The sequence below is a fragment of the Hyla sarda genome, chromosome 6 (assembly GCF_029499605.1).
Source record: "Hyla sarda isolate aHylSar1 chromosome 6, aHylSar1.hap1, whole genome shotgun sequence".
In the NCBI taxonomy this organism is placed as follows: Eukaryota; Metazoa; Chordata; class Amphibia; order Anura; family Hylidae; genus Hyla; species Hyla sarda.
The window spans coordinates 216,008,445-216,033,903 of record NC_079194.1 but is presented as its reverse complement, the minus strand read 5'-3'; the positions used below and the strand labels follow the sequence as shown (position 1 = coordinate 216,033,903).

Below are 25,459 nucleotides of genomic sequence, written 5' to 3'. Positions count from 1 at the left end.
GTGTATATCCTTGGATTTTGTGATGCCGCGCCCCTTCCATTCATGTCTATGGGAGGGGGCGTGACAGCCGCGATTAGACATCTTATCCCCATCCTATCAGGGCATGAAAAAGGAATGGTATAATGGCCCAGTGTAAACTTAGACTACACAGTTGAAGAATATGCCAGATTTATCTTATTTTTTTGTTTAAACTTAAACTGCACCAGAATCTAGTGTCAGAATTCCGATGCAATTTTGGTGCACAGTATAGCATCTTAAGCCTAGCCCCTTTGATGCAGCAGCTTAATAAATATGATGCACAGAATGTAAGCTGTCTGTCATAATATAGACTGCTCCACAGTGATGAGCCTGGGGGGTCCTTATATTGCTTCTGTTTCCAGCCAACCCTTCCTTACTGTGTGACTTTTCCGAAAAATGTGCAACGTTTAACTTCCCCATATGTGTTAAAGAGTAAGAATTTTTGGTAAGTAAATCTGCTGCAAAAAAACTAAAAAGTGAAAAACTAACTATTGGAGAATAGATCCATAATCTCTTAATTAACTGTGTAAGCGCTCCCTTTCTCTCTCTCTTTTTTTTTTTTTTTGGGAATGTTCACTCCGTTTTTAGAAACTTCTGTTATTAACTTAATTCCTTTTATTCCTCCCTTATTTATGCAAGTGAATCACTTTATATTAAAAATGCAAAGCAGAAGATAAAAGGGCATTAAACAGAAGTGCAAATCCAAAAGATAAATGAGTAATTGATCATAATTCACCAAATGTTTTTGGAGTTTTTTTTTTACCTCTTTGTACAGATTTTTAGTTTTCAATCGTGGTTATTCAATAAAGTGATGCCTTTTTTATCATTTGTCTTTTGAATAGGCACCTTTTGTTTGATGCCCTTATTCTTTCTTCTGCTTTGCAATTTGCATGTCTATTGGGAACATATTAATCATTAGTTCTCTCCTATTCTTTCTTTTTCAAATCACAAGTTCCACAGAAATAAATCCCTGATATTTTATACTAAACCATTATATCTACATTATTAAGTTGACCCCTTCCTGACACACCTGCCATCACCAGTAACACCTTTTTTCTCAGTCCCGTATATTTTAACGCCATTGATGAACTTTATTACTTGTGCTGTTTAAAAAGTTTAAGGAATAACCCTTGGTGTGCCAGGTGGGGGTGTCTGTGACCAGAGTTGATAAGTGTGTAGAGGTTTACTGTTTACTTGATCACATCCCAGTATAAATAGACCAACATCTGCAGACAGAAGTAGCTGTGGTCAAATGTTAAAGATAGACTCAGGGGGGCAGAAGAGCCCCTTTTCTAATTGTAGTACACTCTGCTGTCATTTCAGAGGCTATGGTTTTGTGTTTTGGCTACAATTTAAGAAAATGCCCCTCTGTCCCTTGTATCAAGCTTTGTATTTTTACCACAGCTACTTCTGTCTGCAGGTGTTTTGCTGGTCCTTGCAAACTGAGATGTTATTTAAGGGGTTCTCCAGAGGAAAAAGATGTTTTCATATTAACTGGTAACAGACAGTTATACAAATCTGTCAATTACTTCTATCTGGAAATTGTAATTCTTCTGGTACTTATCAGCTGCTGAATGCCCCAGAGAAAGTTGTGTAATTTCTAAACTAACCACAGTGCTCTCTGCTGTCACCTCTGTCCATGTCAGGAATCATCCAGAGCAAATCCCCATAGCAAACCTCTCCTGCTCTAGACAGTTCCTGACACAGACAGAGGTGGAAGCACAGAGCACTGTGGTCAGACTGGAAAGAACTACACAACTTGCGAGGCATACAGCAGCTGGTTCTGGAAAGCTTAGAGAGTACCTGTCATATTCCACCAAAAAGTTATATTTTACTCAGTCTCCCTAATTCTGATCATTTTCTTATGATGAATATTAGAAAGCCTAATGTTTTGCCAAGATCTACAACATATAAAAAACTTTTTAAATCTTGACAGTGCCCGTGTAAGATCTTCAAATCTGTATACCTTTCCTGCACAAGTTGATTTGAAAACTCCCCCCCCCCCCCCCTCCGGAATACCACTTCAAGGAAACTTAAAGTGGTTATCCAGGAAAAAAACTTTTTTTTATATATCAACTGGCTCCAGAAAGTTAAACAGATTTGTAAATTGCTTCTAATAAAAAATCTTAATCCTTTCAGTACTTATGAGCTGCTGAAGTCGAGTTGTTCTTTTCTGTCTAAGTCTTCTCTGATGACACCTGTCTCGGGACCCGCCCAGTTTAGTAGCAAATCCCCATAGCAAACCTCTTCTACTCTGTGCAGTTCCCGAGACAAGCAGAGATGTCAGCAAAGAGCACAGTTGCCAGACAGAAAACAACAACTCTACTTCAGGAGCTGATAATTATTGAAAGAATTAAGATTTTTTAACAGAAGTAATTTACAAATCTGTTTAACTTTCTGGAGAAAGTTGATATATAAAAAAAAAGTTTTTGCCTGGAATACCCCTTTAAGACACAGACGCCCCTCCCAGTCATGCACCAACATACAACCAATACCTAAATGCATTGTGTGCATAAGCTAAGATGTGTGTGGGGAGTCACTTTCATGAATGTCAGTTTCTCTTTGGTATCATGAATGGCACCTTTTGCGACACAGCTGTAACTTGATTTTATGATTTTAAGACTAAAAAGTCAGTACATACTGACTGGATGTTATCATTTCTTTTTTCTTAAAGAGACACTGTCCCTCCCAAAAAAAAAACAGTAAACTGAAGTGATCAGTAAATAGATTTAAAGATGCTTATTCCGAATCTGTAATTTTCATCTTTCTACTCATTTGCATTCTGCTGTTATACGCCTTCAAATGTAGATGTCTCAGTAGTCCACTCCATTATTGTTTTGCTCTAAGTAGTCCTCTCTATGCATCCGCATGCTTAGTTTGTCGGCTTACAGCAGGGGAATAAAAGGGAGTATAGAGAAAAAAATAACAGATTTGGAATTGGTGATGTTTAACCTATTTACTGATTACTTTAGTTTAGGGGATCTTAGAGGTGACAGAGACCCTTTAAATGATATTTCCTGTTTCAATTTTTGTTTGGTTTTGTTTTACATAGAAGGTAATTCTTTCTTAGTAAGCACCGTTTAGACTAGAAGTCCAATAAAACAGAAATGCACTTTTTGACTTTTGCATAGTACTGCAGCTCCTGTGATTTCTCTTCTCATCCATACCATGGAGTCTAAGATGTGGAGGGTGAAATTAGTATTAATCCCGTGCTTTGATATTCTTTTATTTGCATACAGATTAAATTTTGTCAATACAGCAATGTTCTTATTAGAGTCAGCAGACAAAAGTGAAGATTTGTGGGGCAGGATTAATGTGATTTATAATGTAATAGATATTGATGTGAATACATTTTGGCCACATAACTGATAATTGCTCATAATTGGCTATTGCTCAGAGTATGGGGACACCATTCCCTCCACTTTAAGTAGAGCTGTGGAGCAGCAGTGGTGTTAGAAGAAGAGTTAACTGAGGGGTGAGTGTTTTTGAGTACAAGAGTTTTTTTTTTTTTTAATCTCCTGTTCCCCTAGTCCTGGTTAATTTTGTAAAAATTCCTAGAAGCCTCCTTAACTCAAGATGCTCACACTTTTTTTTAATTTTTTTTTGCTTTTATAACTGTTGTCACCTGGGACACCGACTTCTCACAAGAGCGAGGGTCCTGTGTCTACCAGTTGAGTGGCAGCACGTATGCTTGACTGTTGATGATATTAAATATGGGACCACCCCTGTAATAAATGGGAATTCCTGCTCAAGATTTTTATCTCTTGGACAATGTACCTGAACTTGTTGTTTTTTTTTGCATTACACAGACGGGGAGATTTATCAAAATCGGTGTAGAGGAAGAGATGTGCAGTTGCACATAGCAACCAATCAGATCACTTCTCAGGGTACGTTCACACATACAGGATCCTGCGCAGATTTGCCGGAGGAAAAAGATGTTTTCATATTAACTGGTAACACACAGTTATACAAATCTTTCAATTACTTCTATCTGGAAATCTTAATCCTTCTGGTACTTATCAGCTGCTGAATGCCCCAGAGAAAGTTGTGTAATTTCTAAACTAACCACAGTGCTCTCTGCTGTCACCTCTGTCCATGTCAGGAACCATCCAGAGCAAATCCTCATAGCAAACCTCTCCTGCTCTAGACAGTTCCTGACACAGACAGAGGTGGAAGCACAGAGCACTGTGGTCAGACTGGAAAGAACTACACAATTTGCGGGGCATACAGCAGCTGGTTCTGGAAAGCTTAGAGAGTACCTGTCATATTCCACCAAAAAGTTATATTTTACTCAGTCTCCCTAATTCTGATCATTTTCTTATGATGAATATTAGAAAGCCTAATGTTTTGCCATACAGGATCCTGCGCAGATTTGATGCGCAGGATTTGTAACTGCAGATTAGAAGTTGTGCTCAAGTCATTTAGTTTGCATTGAAATCTGCAGCAGAAAATTCTGTGCAACAAATCTGCGTATGTGTGAACGTACCCTTTAAAATAAAAGAAGAAATCTGATTGGTTGCTATGGACAACTGCACAAATTTTCCTCTGCACAGGTTTTGATAAATCTCCCCCACAGCCCATTAATTTGACTATGTAATGCACAATTTCACATGTGGTGGTGCTGCAAAGAATTTGAACACTTACTTCCTTATAGAGCACAGTTACCGTATTTTTCACCATATAAGACGCACTTTGTCTTCCCCAAAACTGGGGAGGGGGGGAAAGTTGGTGCATCTTATATGGTGAATACACACACCTATCGCGGTGATCCCTGCAGCCATCAACGGCCGTGACCCGCGGCTAATACAGGACATCACCGATCAGGTTGATGCCCTGTATTAACCCTTCAGACGCAGCAATCAAAGCTGACCACCACGTCTGAAGGGAAAGTGACACTAACCCGGCTGCTCAGTCGGGCTGTTCGGGACCGCTGCGGTGAAATCGCGGAGTCCCGAAAAGCTTACAGGACACTGGGAGGGACCTTACCTGCCTACCTGCCTCCTCGGTGTCTGCTCCATGCCGGGATCCCCTGCATGGCCGGCACTCTCCTTCGACGTCATCACGTCGTTGTGCACGCCGTTCCGTCATCCAATAGGAGCGGCATGCGTAGCGACGTGATGACGGCGACGTGATGACGGCGACGGAGAAGATCCCGGGGAAGAAGACGCCCGGAGCGTCGGGGACACCACGAGGACACGGCGACAGCGATGGAGCGACATCCAGGGCAGCGGTGACGGGTCCTTTGGTCTTCAACCTGCGGACCTCCAGATGTTGCAAAACTACAACTCCCAGCATGCCCGGACAGCCAACGGCTGTCCGGGCATGCTGGGAGTTGTAGTTTTGAAACATCTTAAGGTCCGCAGGTTGAAAATCACTGTTGGGTTCAGAATCTTTTTTTTCTAGATTTTGTATCTTTAAAATTGGGTGCAGCTTATATGCCGGTGCGTCCTATAGGGCGGAAAATACGGTAAATACTAGATGTCCCCATGTATATATTGTCCAAGGCAGAGTCCTACTTTAACAGAGCAAAGCATTAGAGCCATGGCGCTGAATTGTACCTGCACCCACAAACTTTCCCCTGTGCAGAGAACGGCAGCCAGACCCATTTACTTGCATCGGGCCATTCCAGAATTCCCTTCACAGCTGGTGGCCATTGCAATGCTGCCCAGGAAAAGCAGTGAAGCAACATGCCATCAGTGTATGAAATGGAAATATCATTGTAGACAAAACCAAGAATGGTTAATTTTTTATTTTGGGTTTAACATTTTTGGGTATAAAAATATAGAAGTGCTTAGACTTCCCATACATAATAATGACATCAACGGCAAGAGTATAAGCACATCGGCTATTGCTCCCGCCCTGTGTCCATTCCTCTTTATGTAATATATTGGGAGACGTCATCACATCCCATTCATTAAAAGTAAAGTGAATCTGTCACTCCCAAATTTATTGTTAAACTACCTGCACTGTTAAATCATCTAGATAATACCCCTAAAATATATGTCCGTGTATTTATTCTGCTAAAATCTGCAGATTTATGGGTCATTCAAGAGTCAAAGAGGTGTGGCCTAGGGTCTGCCCCTCTGTTTCACTACTTAACTGACAGGCAGAGCTCAGCTTATAGCTCTTGAAATCCCAGACATGCGTCATTGTTTTGCAAAGAGGAGCAGACGCAGTGAGCTAGCAAATCCGATTGTCAGATTCACTACGCCTGCTCTACTATGTGTAAGATTTCAAAAGAGGTTGCTGATCCCTGCCTGTCAAGGAGCAAGACAGAGGGTATGTCCTGCACAAAGGCATTGTGGCTCTAGGGCACAGGCAGACCCTAGGCCCCGCCTCTTCGACACTTGAGTGGCCCTTTAAAGCTGCAGATTTTTGCTGAATGTTCAGACATCTTTTAGAGTAGTGTTTCTCAAGCGCGGTCCTCAAGTCCCCCCAACAGGTGATGTTTTCTGGATTTCCTTAGTCTTTCACAGGTGATATAATTATGGTCAGTGAATCAGATATCACCACAGTTATATCATCTGTGAAAGACTAAGGAAATCATGACCTGTTGGGGGTGCTTGAGGACCGTGCTTGAGAAACACTGTTTTAGAGGTATTATCTGTATGGTTTTATAGCATTCTATCTAACAGTGCTGGCAATGTAATAGCGAATTTGCAGGATACAAATTCTCTTTAAGCCACCCCTAATGTATGTGTCTGACTACAACTTCCAGCATGTCTAGTAACATATACCATTGTAGTAGCCAGCTGTGATTTTGTAAATAATCCAGTCTAGCGTACATGCCCCCCCCCCCCCCCCTCCTCCCCCTTCTCTATGTAGCCATTCTCATTTGGGAAGTAATTAACATCCCTTCGCATCAGAGATTTTAATTTAATTTTCAGGCAGTGTTGTCAGATGAGGCGTACCTTCTGGAATCGGAAGTTTAGTGCAGGTTGAGCAAATTAACCCATTCTTCCCCATCCTAGAATTAGGCCATTGGCACAGGGGTGTTTAAAGGTAACCCAATCTATTTTGGAGGAGATGCATTCGGAAAGTTTTCAGACCCTTTAATTTTTTTTACATGTTATATGGTGACATTGTGCTAAAAGAAAAATTGTGTATTCTCATTGTTCTAGACTCAATATCCCATATTGACAAAGTAAAAATATAGGGGGAGATTTATCCTTGTTGCTTTGGTAGGTAAGTTCTGTAGGCATTTTTATTTTTTTGCTTTAGTTGTGCTTAAAGGGGTTCTCCGGTGCTTAGACATCTTATCCCCTATCCAAATGATAGGGGATAAGATGCCTGATCGCGGGAGTCCCGCCGCTGGGGACCCCCGTGATCTTGCACGCGGCACCCCGTTTGTAATCAGTCCCCGGAGCGTGTTCGCTCCGGGTCTGATTACCGGCGACCACAGGGCGGACGGCGTGTGACGTCCCGCCTCCGACCCTGTGTGACGTCACGTTGCGCCCCTCAATGCAAGCCTACGGGAGGGGGCGTGACAGCTATCACGCCCCTTCCCGTAGGCTTGCATTGATAAATTTGGCTCACATAAGCAAAAACCAATAAATGACTTCAGAACAGCAATTTGCAGCTATAAAAAAATGTGATATATATATATATATATATATATATATGTTTATTACATTTTTTGTTACCACTTTTTTCCCCTAAATGTACTAACTTATTATTTTTGACAGACTTAGTAGTAGAAGTCGTCTTATAGAGGGAGTCCATTACTAAGCCGGGCTTTGTGTTAGCCACAAAAACAGCTAGCACTAACCCCCAATTATTACCCTAGTACCCACCGCCACAGGGGGGCCAGGAAGAGCCAGTACCAACAGGCCCGATGCATCAAAAATGGCGCTCCTCGACCTAGGCAGTAAGAAAAAAAAAAAAAAAAAAGCGCATAAGGTTCCCCCTATTTTTATTTTCTGCCAAATACCAACCAAGCAGCAACAGCCTAACGTTACCAGGGTGGCGAGGACCATTGTTAATGGCCCTCCCCAGCCTAAATAATGCCAGCCTGTTACCGCCTAGGCCCAGGAGCACCATTTTTGACGCTCCGGGCCTGTTGGTACCGGTTCTACCTGGCACACCTGTGGCGGTGGGTAATGATATAATAATTAGGGGTTAGCACTAGCTGTTTTTGTGGCTAATGCTTAGCCCAGGCTTTGTAATGGACTCCGCCTATAATACAGCTTCCACTACTAAGCCTGTCAAGTAAATAAAAAAACACAACACAATAAAAAAAAAATTATTCCAAAAAAACACTCCCCCCACAAGCCCTTGTTAACCATTTTATTAACATTAAACAGAAAGAAAAATAAACGCTGATCATCGACGCAGTCCACCAAATCTAAAGTAGTCCACAGGATAAACGGATCTGTCCCTTAAGGACATGCTGGGAGTAGTAGTCATGTGGTTTGTGAGATGTGCGGGTGAGTGATGAGCTTGTCACCCCCCGCTGCATGACTACAACTCCCATCATGCTCTTACAGTAAGGGCATGCTGGGAGTTGTAATAGTGTGGCAGGGGGCAGGTGACAAGCTTGTCACCCGCCCCCGCTGCATACTTGAAGTTGTAGTCGTGCAAGTCAGGGAAGCGGGCAGTAATGCACTCTGCTCCCTGGCCAGCGGTGATCAGAAAATCACTGGAAGCACTGTAGCAAAGGGAGCCCGGGCTGACATAACACTGTCATCGTGTACCGCAGCACTGAGGGATGGCAGCAACGGCTCCTGCACATCCCCCAGCCCATCTGCAGGAGTCCCGGGCAGCTGCAGAGTGATCCCAGCCCGGGCTCCTTGTAAAATATAACAGAGCCGCGGAGTTTTAGTCCCTACTGTAAGATCAAATTTCCTGCCGGGTCCCTTGATTGGCTGCTTGGTCCCGGCCAATCACGGGACCCAGCAGGAAATGTGAAATTACATTGGGGACTCCAAAAACTCCCCGGCGCCAAGGTATGTTAAAGGAGCCCGGGCTAGCATCACTCTGCAGCCACCTGGGCTCCATCTGACTCTATCTCCGCTACCCTCACTTAATGATGGGGGCACTGATTTACATCCCCCCCTTGTCTCCTACCCGCCCGCGGCACACATCTTCCGCCCACCACCTGCTACAAGACTACAACTCCCAGCATGCCCTCACTGTAAGTTGTAGTCTTGCAGCAGGTAGCAGACAGATGGGAGATGTGCGGCACGGGCGGGTATGAGACAAGATGGGGATGTAAATCAGTGTGATCTGGGATCAGGTAGTCAGAAAAGCAGAAACATAAGCAAGGTTCAAGCTGGTGTAGATTCCTGGAGCTTTTTAATCAGATGCGCCTAGATCTGCGACAGTCGCAGTTGATGAATCAGGGAGCACTGGAATGTGAAAAGTGAAAAAACGTCTACATGAGCAAGATGAGAGGTGGAATGTAAACAAAAAGAAAGTCGCAAATAAGCGGAGTTGCGCTAAAGTTGCGCCAAATATATGTGAACATAAGCTCTACAAACTTTGATAAATCTGGGCCATAATGTTTACAATTTTTACAAATGTATTGAAATTTAGCTCTGGAGGCTTTTCACTTCTACAACTTGATTGCAGTCACCTGTGTTAAATGCAGGTGATTGGACAGGATTTGGAAAGACATACAACTGTCTAAGGTCTTACAGCTGACAATGTATATCAGAGCTAAGACCAAAGTCATGACTGGGAAAGAACTGCCTGCAGAGCTCAGGATTGTGTGGAATCTCAGATATGGAGAATGTTTTCAAATATATCTGCTGCACTGAAAGTTCCCAAAAGCCTCCATAATTCTTTAAATGAAGAAATTTGGAACAACCAGACTCTTCTTCGATCTGGTTGCCTCACCAAACTAAGTAATCAGGGATTAAGGGCCTTGGTAAGAGAAGTGACAAAGAAACCAATGGTCCCTCTGGTTGAGCTTCCAAGATCCTATGTGCAGATGGAAAAATACCTTCCAGAGGTTCAACCAAAACTGCAGCACTCTACCAATCTGGGCTTTATATCATATTGGCTAGACAGAAGGACACCTGAAGTTTGCAAAACACTTTAAGGACTTGGGCGGTAAGAAGCAAATTTTGGTTCTATCAGAGCAGAGAATCTTAACAATCTGTTCTCAATTTTAAGCGTCTTGTCTTAGGCAGGCAAGTAGTGATGAGGAGAGTGGCATGGTAGGTGGTGTTGGGAGTGTTCAGGCTCCTGAAGCACACACTGTTGAGGAACCTGAGGAGGACATCAGTGATATGCAGACACAACTCGATGATGATGATGAAGTCGATCACACTTGGGAGCTGGGTGCAGAAGGGTCTTCATCATCATCAGGAGAAGAGGGTGGCAGGTTGCTCGTGAGGCAGCAGTTGAGCCAGCAAGGTGGTAGCATGGTTGGGAGTCAGCATGGTGGCAGCAGTGGGAAGTCTGGAGCCAAACGTGCCCCGGGGTAGACCACCTGCTTCACGGCAGCCTATCTGCCCGGGAGGTAGTGGAAGAGGGGTCCCTGGAGTCGGAGGCAGCAGCAGTCAGTCAGTGCAGACTGTTGGGGGGAAAATCAGCTACTCTGTGGTGTGGCAGTGTTTCATCAAGTATCCGGAGGATGTTAACATGGCCACATGCAATTTAAAAAAACATCATTAATGTTTTCAATTGTGAGGCTCATTGGTCTCGTCAGGCTGACGCCACCTCCAGCCTGTGTCTTTCTGCCACATTTTGGTCTCCTCATGCTTATGCCACCTCCAGGCTGTGTCATTGGGCCACCATGTGGTCTCCTGATGCTGCTGGCACATAATTTTTTTTTTTTTTATGTTAATCTATTTAAAATCTTCAATTAAAATTTTAAAATATTTCATTAATCTTTTCAATCGTGAGGCCCTATGGTCTCCTCTTGCTGCTGCCACCTCCAGACTTGTTCATTCTGCCTCTATATGGTCTTGTCATGCTTCTGCCTCCTTCAGGCTGTGTCATTTATCGAGAAATTGAGTCACGGCTTACTCCAAGAAAACTGGAAATGGGATCCATGGTGACCGACAACACGAAGAACATCTTGTCTGGGCTGCTTCAAGGAAGCCTGAGCCATGCGCCCTGCATGGTACACATGTTCAATCTGGTTGTCAAGCGATTCCTGAAGTGTTCCCCCATATGCAAGACATCGTAACAATGGGAAGGAAACTTTGCATGCACTTCAGCCACTCGTACACCGCAAAGCGCACCCTCCTAGAGCTGCAGTGTCAGAGCGGCATCCCCCATAGTCTGATTTGCGACATTTCCACACGTTGGAATTCCACCCTCCATATGTTGGACCGACTATATGAACAGAGAAAAGCCATCACTTATTTTTTGATGATCCAAGCGGATAGGTGGACTCCCCTGTGTAACTTCAATGTCAACCAGTGGTAGCTCATACGTGACACCTGGCGTTTGCTCAGGCCCTTTGACGAAGCCATATTATTATTTATTAGTCAGTCCCCAGGATTACGGGATGAATGACATCATTCCACTGCTTCATATCCTGCAACACGTGTTGGAAACTATGGCTGGTCAGGGCACTAGAGACATGGCGCCTACATCTCGAGGCCACATGAGCCCTGTGGGGGCACAGGCAAGGCAAGGTTTTGTGAAATGGGTGGTTTTTAAAGTCATCTGACAGGAGAGGAGGAGCAGGCTGTGGAGCTACAGAGCGATGGGGAAGACGAGACAGAGGACTCCTCATGCTGCTGGCACATTAAACGAAACTTAATCTTAATCTATTTTAAATCTTCTATTAAAATGTTCCAAAATATCTTTAATCTTTTCAATTGTGAAGCCCTATGGTCTTGTCAGGCTGTTGCCACCTCCAAGCTGGGTCGTTCTGCCACTATATGTCTCCTCTTGCTTCCGCCAATTCCAGGCTGTGTCATTCTGCCACATTATGGTCTCCTCATGCTGCTGCCACCTCCAGGCTGTGTCATTGTGCCACCATATGGTCTCCTCATGCTGTTGGGACCTTAAAGGGGTTGTGCGCTGCCCTGCCTTTCGAAGCTCCGCTCGCAGCGTCCGGAAGTTCATTACTCCGAACGCTGTGTGCGGGCTTCCGTGTTCGCGGCCGCCCCCTCGTGACGTCACGCCTGGCCCCTCGTGACGTCATGCCCGCCCCCTCAACAAAAGTCTATGGGAAGGGGACGACCCCTTCCCATAGACTTTGGTTGAGGGGCCAGGCGTGACGTCACGAGGGGGCGGCCGCGAACACGGAAGTCCGCACACAGCATTCGGAGTAATGAACTTCCGGACGTTGCGAGCGGAGCTCCGAAAGGCAGGGCAGCGCACAACCCCTTTAAATTAAACTTTAAAATTTGTAATCTATCTAAAATCTTCAATTAAAAATTTTCAAAATATCTTTTGTCTTTTCTATTGGGAGGCCCTATGGTCTTGTTGGGCTGCTGCCACCTCCAGGCTCTGTCATTGTGCCGCCATGTGAATCCTTGTTATATTGGTTTTTGTAGTCATACTGTATTAGTTCAAAGTTCGAGCACTCAGGACATTAAACTTGTGAATCTAATCAAAATCTTACATTTAAAAAAATCGATGTAATCTTTTCAAGACTGAGGCCCTATGTCGTCGACATCATATATTACCTGTGAAATTACCACAATAATCCAATGAAGCAGGTTGGAATGGTAACAATGAACCATAACTGATTAAAAGAAACATTTGCACTTTCACAGTCGGGGGGGGGGGGGGGGGGTATGCGCTGAGAAGCAGGAGCTGGAACAGGTGGTAGCTCGCCTTGCTATGGACAGCAAGCTCGATTTTAAGATACAAGTACGAGCTTTTTCACTGCAGCCACTTCTAGCTTTATGCGCCCACTTATCCAACCACACAGAAGCTGAATGTGCTCCTATCCAAGTTGCTGGTACTGCTGTCCCTCCCTTTTCAAGTGGATACTCAGACTATGGGGGTGCGCTGAGAGGCATGGTCTGGGACAGGCGGTAGCTGGCCTCACAGCAGACTGCCAGCTTGATTTTTAGAAGCTTTTTCACTACAGAAAATTATACACAGCAGCAATTATAGAAATTCGGAACAAAACTAATTTCTTTGGAAAATTTGGAGAATCGGCCAAATTGATTCAAAAATTTGCTCATCTCTAACTGTGAACCTAAGCACACAGCCAAGCCAACACAGTGACTAAGGCACAACTCTGTGAATGTCCATGAGAACATCTCAGGAGAGACCTAAAAATGGCTGTCTACCAACAGTTCCTGTAGAACTTAAAGGGGTACTCTGTCCCTAGACATCTTATCCCCTATCCAAATATAGGAGCGAAGATGTCTGATCATGTAGTTCCCACTGCTGGGGACCCCCACGATCTGGGCTGCGGCACCCCAGACATCCGATGCACAGAGTGAACTTTGCTTCGTGCCGGATGACTGGCGATGCGGGGCTGAGGCTTGTGATGTCACGTTCACTCCCCCGCTATGCAAATTCTATAGGAAGGGGTGTGGCTCTGATGTTACGAGCATCCGGCGCTGCACCCAATGACAGAGTACCCCTTTAAGAGGATCTGCAGAGAAGAATGTCAGAAATTTCCGAAATGTAGGTGTGCAAACCTAGTGGCATTATACTGAAGACAACTGGAGGCTGTAGTCACTGCCAAAAGTTCTTCAACTAAGTAAGGAGTCAATGCAATATTTTAGTTTTTCCCTTTTAAATAAATTGGCAAACCTTTCTAAAATTCTGTTTTCACTTTCACACTGAAGTCTGAAGACTTTCTAAATGCATTGTATGCATATATTCCATTGTTTCCTTGCACATCTCGTCAGCTGATTTAGAGTAATTAGATGTGCCAGAGGACAGGTAAGTGGGCACAGGTAATACTGCTTTGGTTCTCCGATAATTGAGGTCTCTAGGTAGAAATCCAATTATCTTTTCCATTCCTACTTTGCACTCATTGTAATTGTTTCTGTAGCATAGTCGCAATCCACAGACAGGGTTTTCTTCCATACGCTTCCAAGGCGCCTGCTAGACAAGTCATTCTACAGATGTTCCTGGCAGAATCTGTTACATTAAGCTTGAAGAGCCTTAGGTTAAAGCATGTCTCAAGTGTTAACATCATTTCTACTGTTTAAATCTACATAATATGCCAAGTGAGCTGGTGTTGTTACTTGTTCTTACAGAGTTTTGTTTAAGTCTAGTTAATATACTGCGGAACAGTGCTCTAGTACCTGTTGTCAAACAAGTTTGATAATGTTTTTTGGTTTTTTTTCACATTCACATCCAGAGCTCTTTTTATTTTTTTATTTTTTTATTTTTTTTTTACAAGCAGCATGAGAATCTATACTCTGTAAGGTGTCTGGGAAGAAAATTGATTTGGACAAATTACAATAAACCAGAAGAGCCAAATGGCCACTATAGAGACCCAACCATTCCTAATAGGCTTTCTAAAAACTTACATTTCAATGTTTTCTTACTGAAACCTCTCTGTGAATTGGACCAAATAGAAAGCCATGTGAATTTTAAAAAAAATTACTACATTGCAGTTGGGAATCAGTATTTCATTAATTTTTGGTGCTTTGGCATCTTGACTGGCAAACACCTATGTAATTAAGCACCATTCCCTCCCTTCCACTTAACTGACATGTTTTGCCATATAAATGGCTTCATCGGGGGACTGGCCAGAGCTATTCATTGTAATTTAGTAAAAAGTTGTCTGAACCTGCTGTTTTCAGTGGAATCACCAACCATCTTATGTGTAAGGAGGACCACCTGACTCTTCACCAACAGATGAAGACAAGGGAAAGAGGGATCAGGGATGTTGAAGTTCCAAAACTTTTTTTTTTTTCTTTTTATTTGGGGATGCTGCAATGAGAACAGTCTGGAAGGGGCTTCATCCCCTTTCTCTATTCTGAACACATGAACGTTCATACAAGCTGAACACTGATATGTTTGGGGAGATCAGGAAAGAGAGCTACTCTTTTGGCTGACAGCTATTGGAGATGTATGGATACCTTAAAGGTGACCATACATATTAGAGACTGATGGTTAAATACATGATCATCTGATAAACCATTGTTATCCAGACTCAGCCATACACTTAAAGGGGTACTCTGCCCCTAGACCCCACGATCTCCCTGCTGCACCAGGCATTTGTTTAGAGCGTCAGGTGCAACGCCGGAGGCTCGTTACGTCACGGTCACACCCGCTTGTGATATCATGACCACGTCCCCTCAATGCAAGTCTATGAGAGGGGGCGTGATGGCTTTCACGCCCCCTCCCTTAGACTTGCATTTAGGGGGCATGGCTGTGATGTATGACCCGCATCGCCAGTCATCCGGCACAGAGCGAAATACACTCCATGCACCGGATATCTGGGGTGCCGCAGCCGAGAGGGACCCCCGCGATCAGACATCTTATCCCCTATCCTTTGTGTGACAGCGCTGGAGAGTGTGTTGTCATAGATACATGATGTATACATTATTGATAGAAAGCACTGTGGAAGAAAGGCAACTGGAAAAGGACAAGCAGAAGGTTGAAGAGGGTAGTAGATGTTGTCAGTATATGGCAATGCTTTGCTTTACTTTATAAGAACAGACACACATTTTAAGGGTCTATTCACCCATACAGTATCAGCACATACTGAATGATCAGGATTAGAAGCTGCAGATTTGAAGCCATGTTCAGTCATTTAGTTTACATTGAAATCTACAGTATAAAATCTTCAGCTTCAAATCATGAGAATAAACCCTAAATAAATATTTTTTCAAATCAGAAGTCCTAAAATGCTGTTTTGACTGGTGCTTTTCTTACGATATGCAAAAAATGTCTTTGTGTAAATGAATGAGAGGCTAGAGTATGTAACATGTTTTATATTCTATATATTCTGTTATGGGATGTCTGTATACTTTGTTAACCCTTTCCCGACCCATGACATACATGTACGTCATGGGTCGGCTCCCATTCTATAACGCGGGGCCACCTAGTCATAGCGGGTCTGGCCCGGCACCTAGTAACGGCCCCTATGGGAGCTATAACACTACAAAAAAAAGTGAATAAAGATCATTTAACCCCTTCCCTAATAAAAGTTTGAATCACCCCCCTTTTCCCATTTAAAAAAAAAACCTGTGCAAATAAAAATAAACATATGTGGTATCGCCGCCTGAGGAAATTTCTTATATAGTTAATTAAACCGCACAGTCAATGGCGTACGCACGAAAAAATTCCAAAGTCCAAAATAGCGTATTTTTGGTCACTTTTTATATAATGAAAAAATGAATAAAAAGCGATCAAAAAGTCCGATCATTACAAAGATGGTACCACTTAAAACTTCAGATCACGACGCAAAAAATGAGCCCTCATACCGCCCCATACGCAGAAAAATAAAAAAAGTTATAGGGGTCAGAAGATGACAATTTTAAACGTATACATTTTCCTGCATGTAGTTATGATTTTTTCCAGAAGTACGACAAAATCAAACCTATATAAGTAGGGTATCATTTTAACTGTATGGACCTACAGAATAAAGATAAGGTGTTATTTTTACCGAAAAATTTACTGCGTAGAAACGGAAGCCCCCCAAAAGTTACAAAATTGTGTTTTTTCTTCAAATTGTTGCACAATGAATTTCTTTTCCGTTTCGCTGTAGATTTTTGGGCACAATGACTGATGTCATTACAAAGTAGAATTGGTGGCGCAAAAAATAAGCCATCATATGGATTTTTAGGTGCAAAATTGAGAGTTATGGTTTTTTAAAGGTAAGGATGAAAAAACGAAAGTGCAAAAACAGAAAAACCCCAGGCCATGAAGGAGTTAAACCTGTTCAGCATTCTGTTTGGGGTTAGATCAGAACAGAAGCAGAAGCAGTCTTCTCAGCCGTACTTCCAGGTCACTGCTCAGGCATGTCGGCTATAGGCATTGCCTGATGTACAGTAAACAGAGACTGTTTATGCAGAGACCTGACTGTATGGATAGTGAATGGAGCATGTGTGTCCTCCAGTACTCCCCTCAGCAGGTAGACATGTACATTGCTAGACACTTTGATCACCAGGTTGCAGTGTCATAATTCTTCACAGAGTCATTTGTAAGAGCATATAAATGGCAAACATGGTTACATTTTTTAATATTTATATTATAAATATAATAAATAATGTTGGGACAATCCCTTTAATGCTATACATAAATTGGGGAGAATATGCACAAATACTGTATATTCTGTGCCTCCAGGCTCCTAAAGGATTGCTGCCATTTAAATAAACTTTTGACATGTCACAGACAGGTTAAATGGGACTAATTGTTAAAGGGATACTCCGGTGGGGGAAAAAATTTTTTTCAAATCAACTGGTGCCAGAAAGTTAAACAGATTTGTAAATAACTTCTATTTAAAAATCTTAATCCTTCCAGTACTTATCAGCTGCTGTATACTACATATATACGACAGAGAAATTTGTGAGGTTCTTTCCAGTCTGACCACAGTGCTCTCTGCTGACACCTCTGTCCTTGTCAGGAACTGTTCACAGCAGGAGAGGGATTTGCTTCTAATCTGGACAGTTCCTGACACGGACAGAGGTGTCAGCAGAGAGCACTGTGGTCAGACTGAAAAGAACTACACAATTTTCTCTATAGTATAAAGCCGCTGATAAATACTGGAAGGGTTCAGATTTTTTTAATAGAAGTCATTTACAAATCAATGTAAACGGAAAAAGAAGCACGTACGTGCACTCACCGCTTGGCGGAGACAGTTGCGTGGCGGGGTCCGGTAACGGGGAGCTGGATCACAGCATCAGCACAGGTCGAATTGCGCTCGGAGGCTACGCCGGCACTTTCGCACGTGAGCGCGTGCTTCTTCCGGCCTCCAAGGCCGGAAGAAGCACGCTCTCACGGGCAAAAGTGCCGGCGTAGCCTCCAAGTGCCATTCTACCTGCGCTGATGCTGTGATCCAGGCCGGAAGAAGCACGCACTCACGTTCGAAACTGCCGGAGTAGCCTCCGAGCGGCATTCTACTTGCGCTGATGCTGTGATCCAGCTCCCCATTACCGGACCCCGCCACGCAACTGTCTCCGCCGAGCGGTGAGTGCACATACGTGCTTCTTTATTGGTTTACATTGATACTTCATATCTTGTGTATGTGCACCCCGCAGGAGATATAGCGTTTGTCTCGCTGAGGCCGCGCTGTAATCCAGTACAGGTGAAGTTAACCTCTTGTGTGCTCTCTCCTTACTTCCTATCTCATTCATTTACAAATCAGTTTAACTTTCTGGCACCAGTTGATTTGAAAACATTTGTTTTCCACTTGTTTCCACCAGCGTTTAACATGTCAAAAGTGAATTAAAATGACAGTAACATCTTAAGATGTGTATCAGGTAATGATGGCGAGTATAATTGTATGAACAGTCAGATGTATGCTGTGACTAACTCTGCTCTTCTCCTTTCTTACTTCTCTTGTGCTGCAGTAATGTGGATACTAGAGAGCTTTGTGGTAAGACCCCCCCCCCTTAAGATTCATCCTGTCAGTGAACCATAATAGACCATTTTTTTGTTTTTCCTTCTGAATGACAACTCCTGGGAATTGTGGTGGCAGCCATATTGGCACACGGTAATCACTTCAGTCACGGGAGAAAGAAGTTGAAAACATCACGAAAAGTGAACAACTAGATTATTTTCTATAAGAAAGAGTGTCCTTTAGGATGTATAGAGATGTAGCCATGGCCAAACGTGTAGCTGTGGAACCACCACTCTCACCCACTGCCACTTATCACTTTGGGGGGGGTGAGCAGTGATGCATACATGTTAATGCTATATATTTTTTGGGGCGCTTTTTATAGAGTGCTGTAGAAAGTACTCACAGAATCTGTGAATTCTGTCAAAAAATGTTTCCCTCTCCTTTACAGTAACTAGAGATGATGTGGGAGAAGCAGCACAACTAGAAGTTGCTCGGGTGCCGGGTGCCGGCTGGTATAGGCTCTGGTCCGGAGACTTGACGTAAACATCCAAAAATAAAGAAACTCCAGCAGCACACCGTTGTAGTGAAAAACAAATGTGAAGTTTATTCACCCAAAGTCTTGCGACGTTTCGGCCGTCCAATTACAGCCTTTCTCAAGCATGCTTGAGAAAGGCTGTAATTGGACGGCCGAAACGTCGCAAGACTTTGGGTGAATAAACTTCACATTTGTTTTTCACTACAACGGTGTGCTGCTGGAGTTTCTTTACCTGTACAGTAACTAGAGATGAGTGAACTTACAGTAAATTTGATTCGTCACGAACTTCTCGGCTCGGCAGTTGATTACTTTTCCTGCGTAAATTAGTTCAGCTTTCAGGTGCTCCGGTGGGCTGGAAAAGGTGGATACAGTCCTAGGAAAGAGTCTCCTAGGACTGTATCCACCTTTTCCAGCCCACTGGAGCACCGGAAAGCTGAACTAATTTATGCAGGAAAAGACTGCCGAACGGAGAAGTTCGTGATGGATCGAATTTACAGTAAGTTCGCTCATCTCTAACAGTAACCATTAATGATCTATGTAGCACCTCTTACCCAGTACTGTGCATTCTCTGGGACAGGTGCTCTGCTCCTAACCAGGCAAGCATGTGTGGCTGAACAATGGGAACTTACACTACGAGCATTTACTGAGTTAGGCACTCTGTATACAACTCGGCTAAACTGTATGTACAGGAGCTAAGACTCCTGTCTTGGACAGGTGTCCCTGCTCCTGTATGTTTATTACCATAGCCTATGTACAGGAGCTGGGACTGTGCCATGCCTTGGGACAGATTTAGTGTGCAGCCAATGAAGTTGGTTGTATCTACATTAGTAAATGGTCTATTTTTGCCAATCGGTGACAGAGAAGAACTGTTTTGTTTATATCTCTTGAAGGTTGAAGGGTTATTCCCATCGGATAAAGTTGTTGGCATGTTGCATATCTATGTGATCCTCATAAGCTATAGGGCGCATTGCTAGTTTGGGTAGCATCTTGTTATTATAAAAAGATGGCATATCGTAGTAATATAACCTCATTTTAAAGTAATTCAAATCTCATAAACATTGATAGTTCTGATCTATATCGATGAGACATTTAATGGACAAACTAATTTAATGCTGTATTGCAGAAACCTCTTCCAAACCCCCAGAACAGTAAACCATCATTTTCAGACATTTAATGTACTATGCTGGTGCACTGTCAATATCTGACCTGGAATTCTGTTTCGCAGATTATTTTGCGGATCATATGGGAGATTATGAAGATGTCCTCTCTTCATTGGAAACACTCAATTTGTCTATCTTGAAGGCCATGGATTACACCAAGAAGGTGAGCTGCAGGTTTGTCGTCTGTCAAAACTAACATTTTGTACAAAAAGAAGCCTAGTTGTTCGGCCTGACTCTTTTGCAGAACATTCTCAGTTATGTGGTATCAGTTATTTTAATATTAGCTGTTATTACTTCCATTCATCTTTCGTATTGCCATATTTTTTTAAATGCTGTTTCTTGGCATTGTGGTTTCTTAGGATCTCTTGGTCCCCAGCTTCTGTCAGTAGCTGATAGACACTTACAAGAGCTAGCCCCAGCCCCAGTCATTTTACCACTTAGATGCTGCTGTCAATGGCCATCTAAGTGGTTAGAAGCTGCATGACGGTCATTTTGGAGTCCAGTTGTTCCCCTTGCACATTGGTCATGAAAGCCGTTAGACTTCCGTAGTAGCCAAGACTCATATACATCCTGCCTTAGTCAGGGTATAATAGGTGAAAGACATTTTGACAGTAAAGTTTTGAATGTGTTTTGTGAGAGCCTGGGCGACAACTATTATTTCTATCATCAAGGCTTCCACTCATTTGTTTCCATAAACTACACTAGGGAAACTGGTTGACAGAAGGAGGTCTTTACTGCGCCAATGTCACAAAAAGCCCCCTTATGCCCCAAAACACCTTGGCATGTCTTAGAGCTACTGGTGCACTGTAATTTGAAGTGACAAGACCAAAATAAAACTTTATATTCATAACCATAAGCACTTTGGGAGTCCTGGCATCATGGTCACGCCCCTCATGATATCACGCCATGCCCCCTCAATGCAAGTCTATGGGAGGGGGCGTGACAGCCGCCACGCCACCTCACATAGCCTTGCATTGAGGGGCGTGGTGTGACATCACATGGGGCGTGGCCATGAGCCTGCACCCAGCGTTTGTAACCAAATGTTCCGGACGCTGGGGCAGTGGAGTACCCCTTTAATAAGGCCTAAAGTGAAAAGAATACTATTTCCACTGTGAAGCATGGTGGTGGCTCACTGATGTTTTAGGGGAGTATGAGCTCCAAAGGCTCAGAAAATCGTGAAACCTGCAAGAATTCAGGGGGTCTCATAGACAACTATTACAAAAGACTGCATGCTGTAATTGATGCTAAAGGGGGCGATACAAAGTAAAATGAACTAAGGGCATGCAGAATTTTCAACAGGGTTTTTTGCCACATATTGCTTTATGATTGTGCCATTCTGTTATAACGTACGGATGAATATGAATCCCATGAGAAATTGTGTTTTTTTTCCCCTCCAAGGGTATGCAAACTTTAAAGGTTTTAAAGGTTAAAGGTTTAAAAGGTTAAAGGTTTTAAAGGTTAAAGGTTTTAAAGGTTAAAGGGGTATTCCAGTAAAAAAATAAAACATACATTTTTTCGTATCAACTGGTTCCAGAAAGTTAAACAGATTTGTAAATTACTTCTATTAAAATATCTTGACCCTTCCAGTACTTATCAGCTGCTGAAGTTGAGTTGTTCTTTTCTGTCTGACAACAGTGCTCTCTGCTGAGACCTCTGTCTGTCTCAGGAACTGTCCAGAGCATGAGAGGTTTGTTATGGGGATTTGCTCCTACTCTTGACAGTTCCTGAGACAGACAGACAGGTGTCAGCAGAGAGCACTGTTGTCAGACAGAAAAAAAACAACTTAACTTCAGCAGCTGATAAGTCCTGCAAGGATTAAGATTTTTTTTTATTACAAATCTGTTTAACTTTCTGGAGCCAGTTGATATGAAAAATAGCTTTTAACTGGAATACCCCTTTAAATAAGTTAAACAACTTCCATATATTTGTGATATAGTTATTTTTGGAGAACGCCTGAGCATAGTTGTGAAATACTATTAACAGTATAAAGTGTTTTTAAAGATAAAAAAATAAATGTAGGTGAGAATTAATTTATGTGATATTTAATCCTTACTACTGTAAATTATTAGTATTTAAAGCATCAACATGATCCAAGACCATATAAAACACAAAGCCAGAAATAGCATTCCTTTTTACAGGACACAGCACTGGGGGCTTCTGTTACGCTATTTTTTAGGTAGTCTTCCCGACCTCTACAGCTCCTACCCCTGAGGTTTGTATTTGCCCCTCATGTTTAGTACTATTATCATGCGATCCCCCAGACAGTAGAGATGTACAGTAGAAATATGGAGCAGGACTATAAGAGACACATCAACCCAGGTGAGAGTACAGTGACCCCCCGACCTACGATGGCCCCGACATACGATCATTTCAACATACAATCGTCTCTCAGAGGCCATCACATGTTGAAGGCAGCATCAACATACGATGCTTCAGCTGCCACCGGATATCCGTTTACGGTGCCCCGTGTGGTCCGCTGACGATCACTTACCTGTCCTCAGGGCTCCGGCGCGTCCTCTTCGGGATCCCCTGCATGGTCGGCGCTCTCCATTGTCGTCACCACGTCGCAGCGCACGCCGTCCCGTCATCCAATAGGAGCGCCGTGCGTAGCGACGTGATGACGGAGAGTGGGGATGTCAGGGAAGCAGAGGCCTTGCCGGAGAGTCGGGGACACCCTGGGGACGCGGTGACAGTGATGGAAGGCGACATCCAGGGCAGCGGTGACGAGCTGTGACGGTCTGGAGTGGCGGGTATACGTGAGTATAACCTCCAATACCAGTGGTCTTCAACCTGCGGACCTCCAGATGTTGCAAAACTACAACTTCCAGCATGCCCGGACAGCCGTTGGCTGTCCGGGCATGCTGGGTGTTGTAGTTTTGCAACATCTGGAGGTCCGCAAGTTGTAGACCACTGTCCTATACTTTACATTGCACGGATCCCTCAACATGCGATGGTTTCAACAAACGATGGTCCATTTGGAACGGATTACCATTGTATGTTGAGGGACCACTGTACAAAGGTCTATTATCTCAAAGGGGCTGCAGTGAAAATATAGGGGTGACATCTTGTATGTACAATGTGACAGCTGTTTGTTAAATGATGTGATTGTCACATTATTACCCCTACTGTGTCTGTAAATTGCAAAAAAAACTATCATAGGATATTATGGTCATTTGCTATTAAAGGGGTACTCCGGTGCTTACACATCTTATCCCCTATCCAAAGGATGGGGAATAAGATGCCTGATCGCGGGAGTCCCGCAGCTGGGGACCCCCGGGATCATGCACATGGCATCCCGTTTGTAATCAGTCCACGGAGCGTGTTCGCTCCGGGACTGATTACCGGCGACCGCAGGGCCGGCGGCGTGTGACGTCACTCCTCCGCCCCCATGTAACGTCACGCTCCGCCCCTGAATGCAAGCCAACGGGAGGGGGCGTGACAGCTATTACACCCCCTCCCGTAGGCTTGCATTGAGGGGCGGAGCGTGATGTCACATGGGGGCGGAGGCGTGACGTCACACGCCGCCGACCCTGCGGTCGACCCTGTGTGTTTGCTCCGGGGACTGATTACAATCAGGGTGCCGCGTGCATGATCCCGGTGGTCCCCAGCGGTGACTCCCGTGATCAGGCATCTTATCCCCTATCCTTTGGATAGGGGATAAGATGTGTAAGCACCGGAGTACCCCTTTAAATTTTTATCTCCATTTTCCTGAAGCTCTGTATTGTAACATGAAGTATCCAGCTGTGCTGTATAAAATCTAAAAGGGATACATATATTACGCTAAATGTGTATATATTAACAAGAGCACGCAGCTTTATAAGGGGGTAAACCACTACTGTGTTTATATGCTATGATATGACACACTAAGGTTAAATGGCACAAAGACTTTTATTGCACTATGGAGAAAGTATACATATTGAAATCCTGTATATATTCAAATCATATCAATACTGTGAATATTATTGTAGATGGGGATTTACTCCATATAAGGTGTCTGACACTATACAACTCACAACAAAAACTCCAGTTTCAGATAAAGACATATTAGATCACGTTAGTTGTCTCCAATCCAGCTTGTGAAATCCATGACAAATAGATAACATTTCCAGCGGACACTTGGGCCAGTTACATGGGGAAATGTCACTAGGGGAAATGTGGTATTACCGACTCTCAATCACACCCTTTTGAGGTGGCTCCATAAAAAAAGGAATTCCAATCTTCAATAGTTATCCCCTAGGTAATATAATTATGTATATCGTGTGGCACAGGGGTGGCGGGGGTTTGGGGCAACCATTGGGAAGTCCTATAGGGATGTTGGGTAGACCTATAGAGAATGAATGGAGCACATATACGGTATACTTCCTTCTTGAGATTGTTGGGGGACCCCCATTGATCAGTATGTTATATGTGTATAGGGGATATTTATTGGAGATGGGAATATCCCTTTAAGGGGATATTCAACATTCTTACCGTGGACCTTTATTAAATGGTCATGTGCATACAAATACATTTTACAACAGTTTTTCGGAAATAACTTGCATAGATAGAAATCATTATACAGCTTGTTTACATAGTCTCTGTGTTTTTTAACACAAATGTAGAGCTGTATTGTGTGTTTTTACATTGTGATGCTTTGTGTATTGCAAAAGTTGTCCGGTGACACACCAGTGGACTTAAAGAGTACCTTCATAAACTTTTTATATATGAAAGAGAAATCCCTAATGATCAACTTTTTAATAGCTTTTAATAACATTTTTTGCCTCCTTTCATGTTTATTTTAACATATCGGACTCAGGGCATGAGTCTGAAATCACACTGCAGCCAGGACACGTACAAGCTCAGCACAGCTCCCCGCCTGTCAATCAGACAGACGAGAGTGAGTACTGAGCTCATACTTCTGCAGGGTGCGCTCCTGATTCAGTCAGCCAGCCATGTCTTCAGGCTCCGCCCCCCAACAAGGAGAGTCTGCGTGTGCCAGCTCCGAGTCAGTGGAGCACAGTTCTTCTTACTGCAAAGATCGGATCTGCCTTGTCCAAGCCTTATACGTCAGATCGAGGTCTTCCTTTCATTATAAATGTAAGTTGCCCTGGCAGGCATAAGGTGATGTTGCACCTGCTGGGCCACGCCCACTTCCGCTCCTCGCACACTGCTAGGAACTGAGTTGCCGAAGATAAAAGATTTAAGGTATTTATAGAGAGTTTTGGAAGAAAATAAGTACAGGGATAGCGTTAGTTAGAGTCAGGGAGAGATGGGTATGGGGATTAGGGAGAGTGTATATGATGATAGGTACTCTTTAGGGGTACTCTGTCCCTAGACATCTTATCCCCTATCCAAAGGATATGGCATAAGATAAGT

General features: G+C 43.4%; 1 protein-coding gene across 2 annotated transcripts in view; it reads left to right on the top strand.

Annotated features, from left to right (window-relative positions):
• The window catches only part of NECAB2 (N-terminal EF-hand calcium binding protein 2), a 223,908-nt gene that overhangs the window by 110,141 nt on the left and 88,308 nt on the right, over positions 1-25,459 (top strand). For both annotated transcript variants that reach the window (XM_056526414.1, XM_056526415.1), the window contains 2 exons: positions 18,420-18,445; positions 20,170-20,267. In XM_056526414.1, the coding sequence (XP_056382389.1) occupies positions 18,420-18,445; positions 20,170-20,267 (124 nt within the window). The remainder of the gene's footprint in view (positions 1-18,419; positions 18,446-20,169; positions 20,268-25,459) is intronic.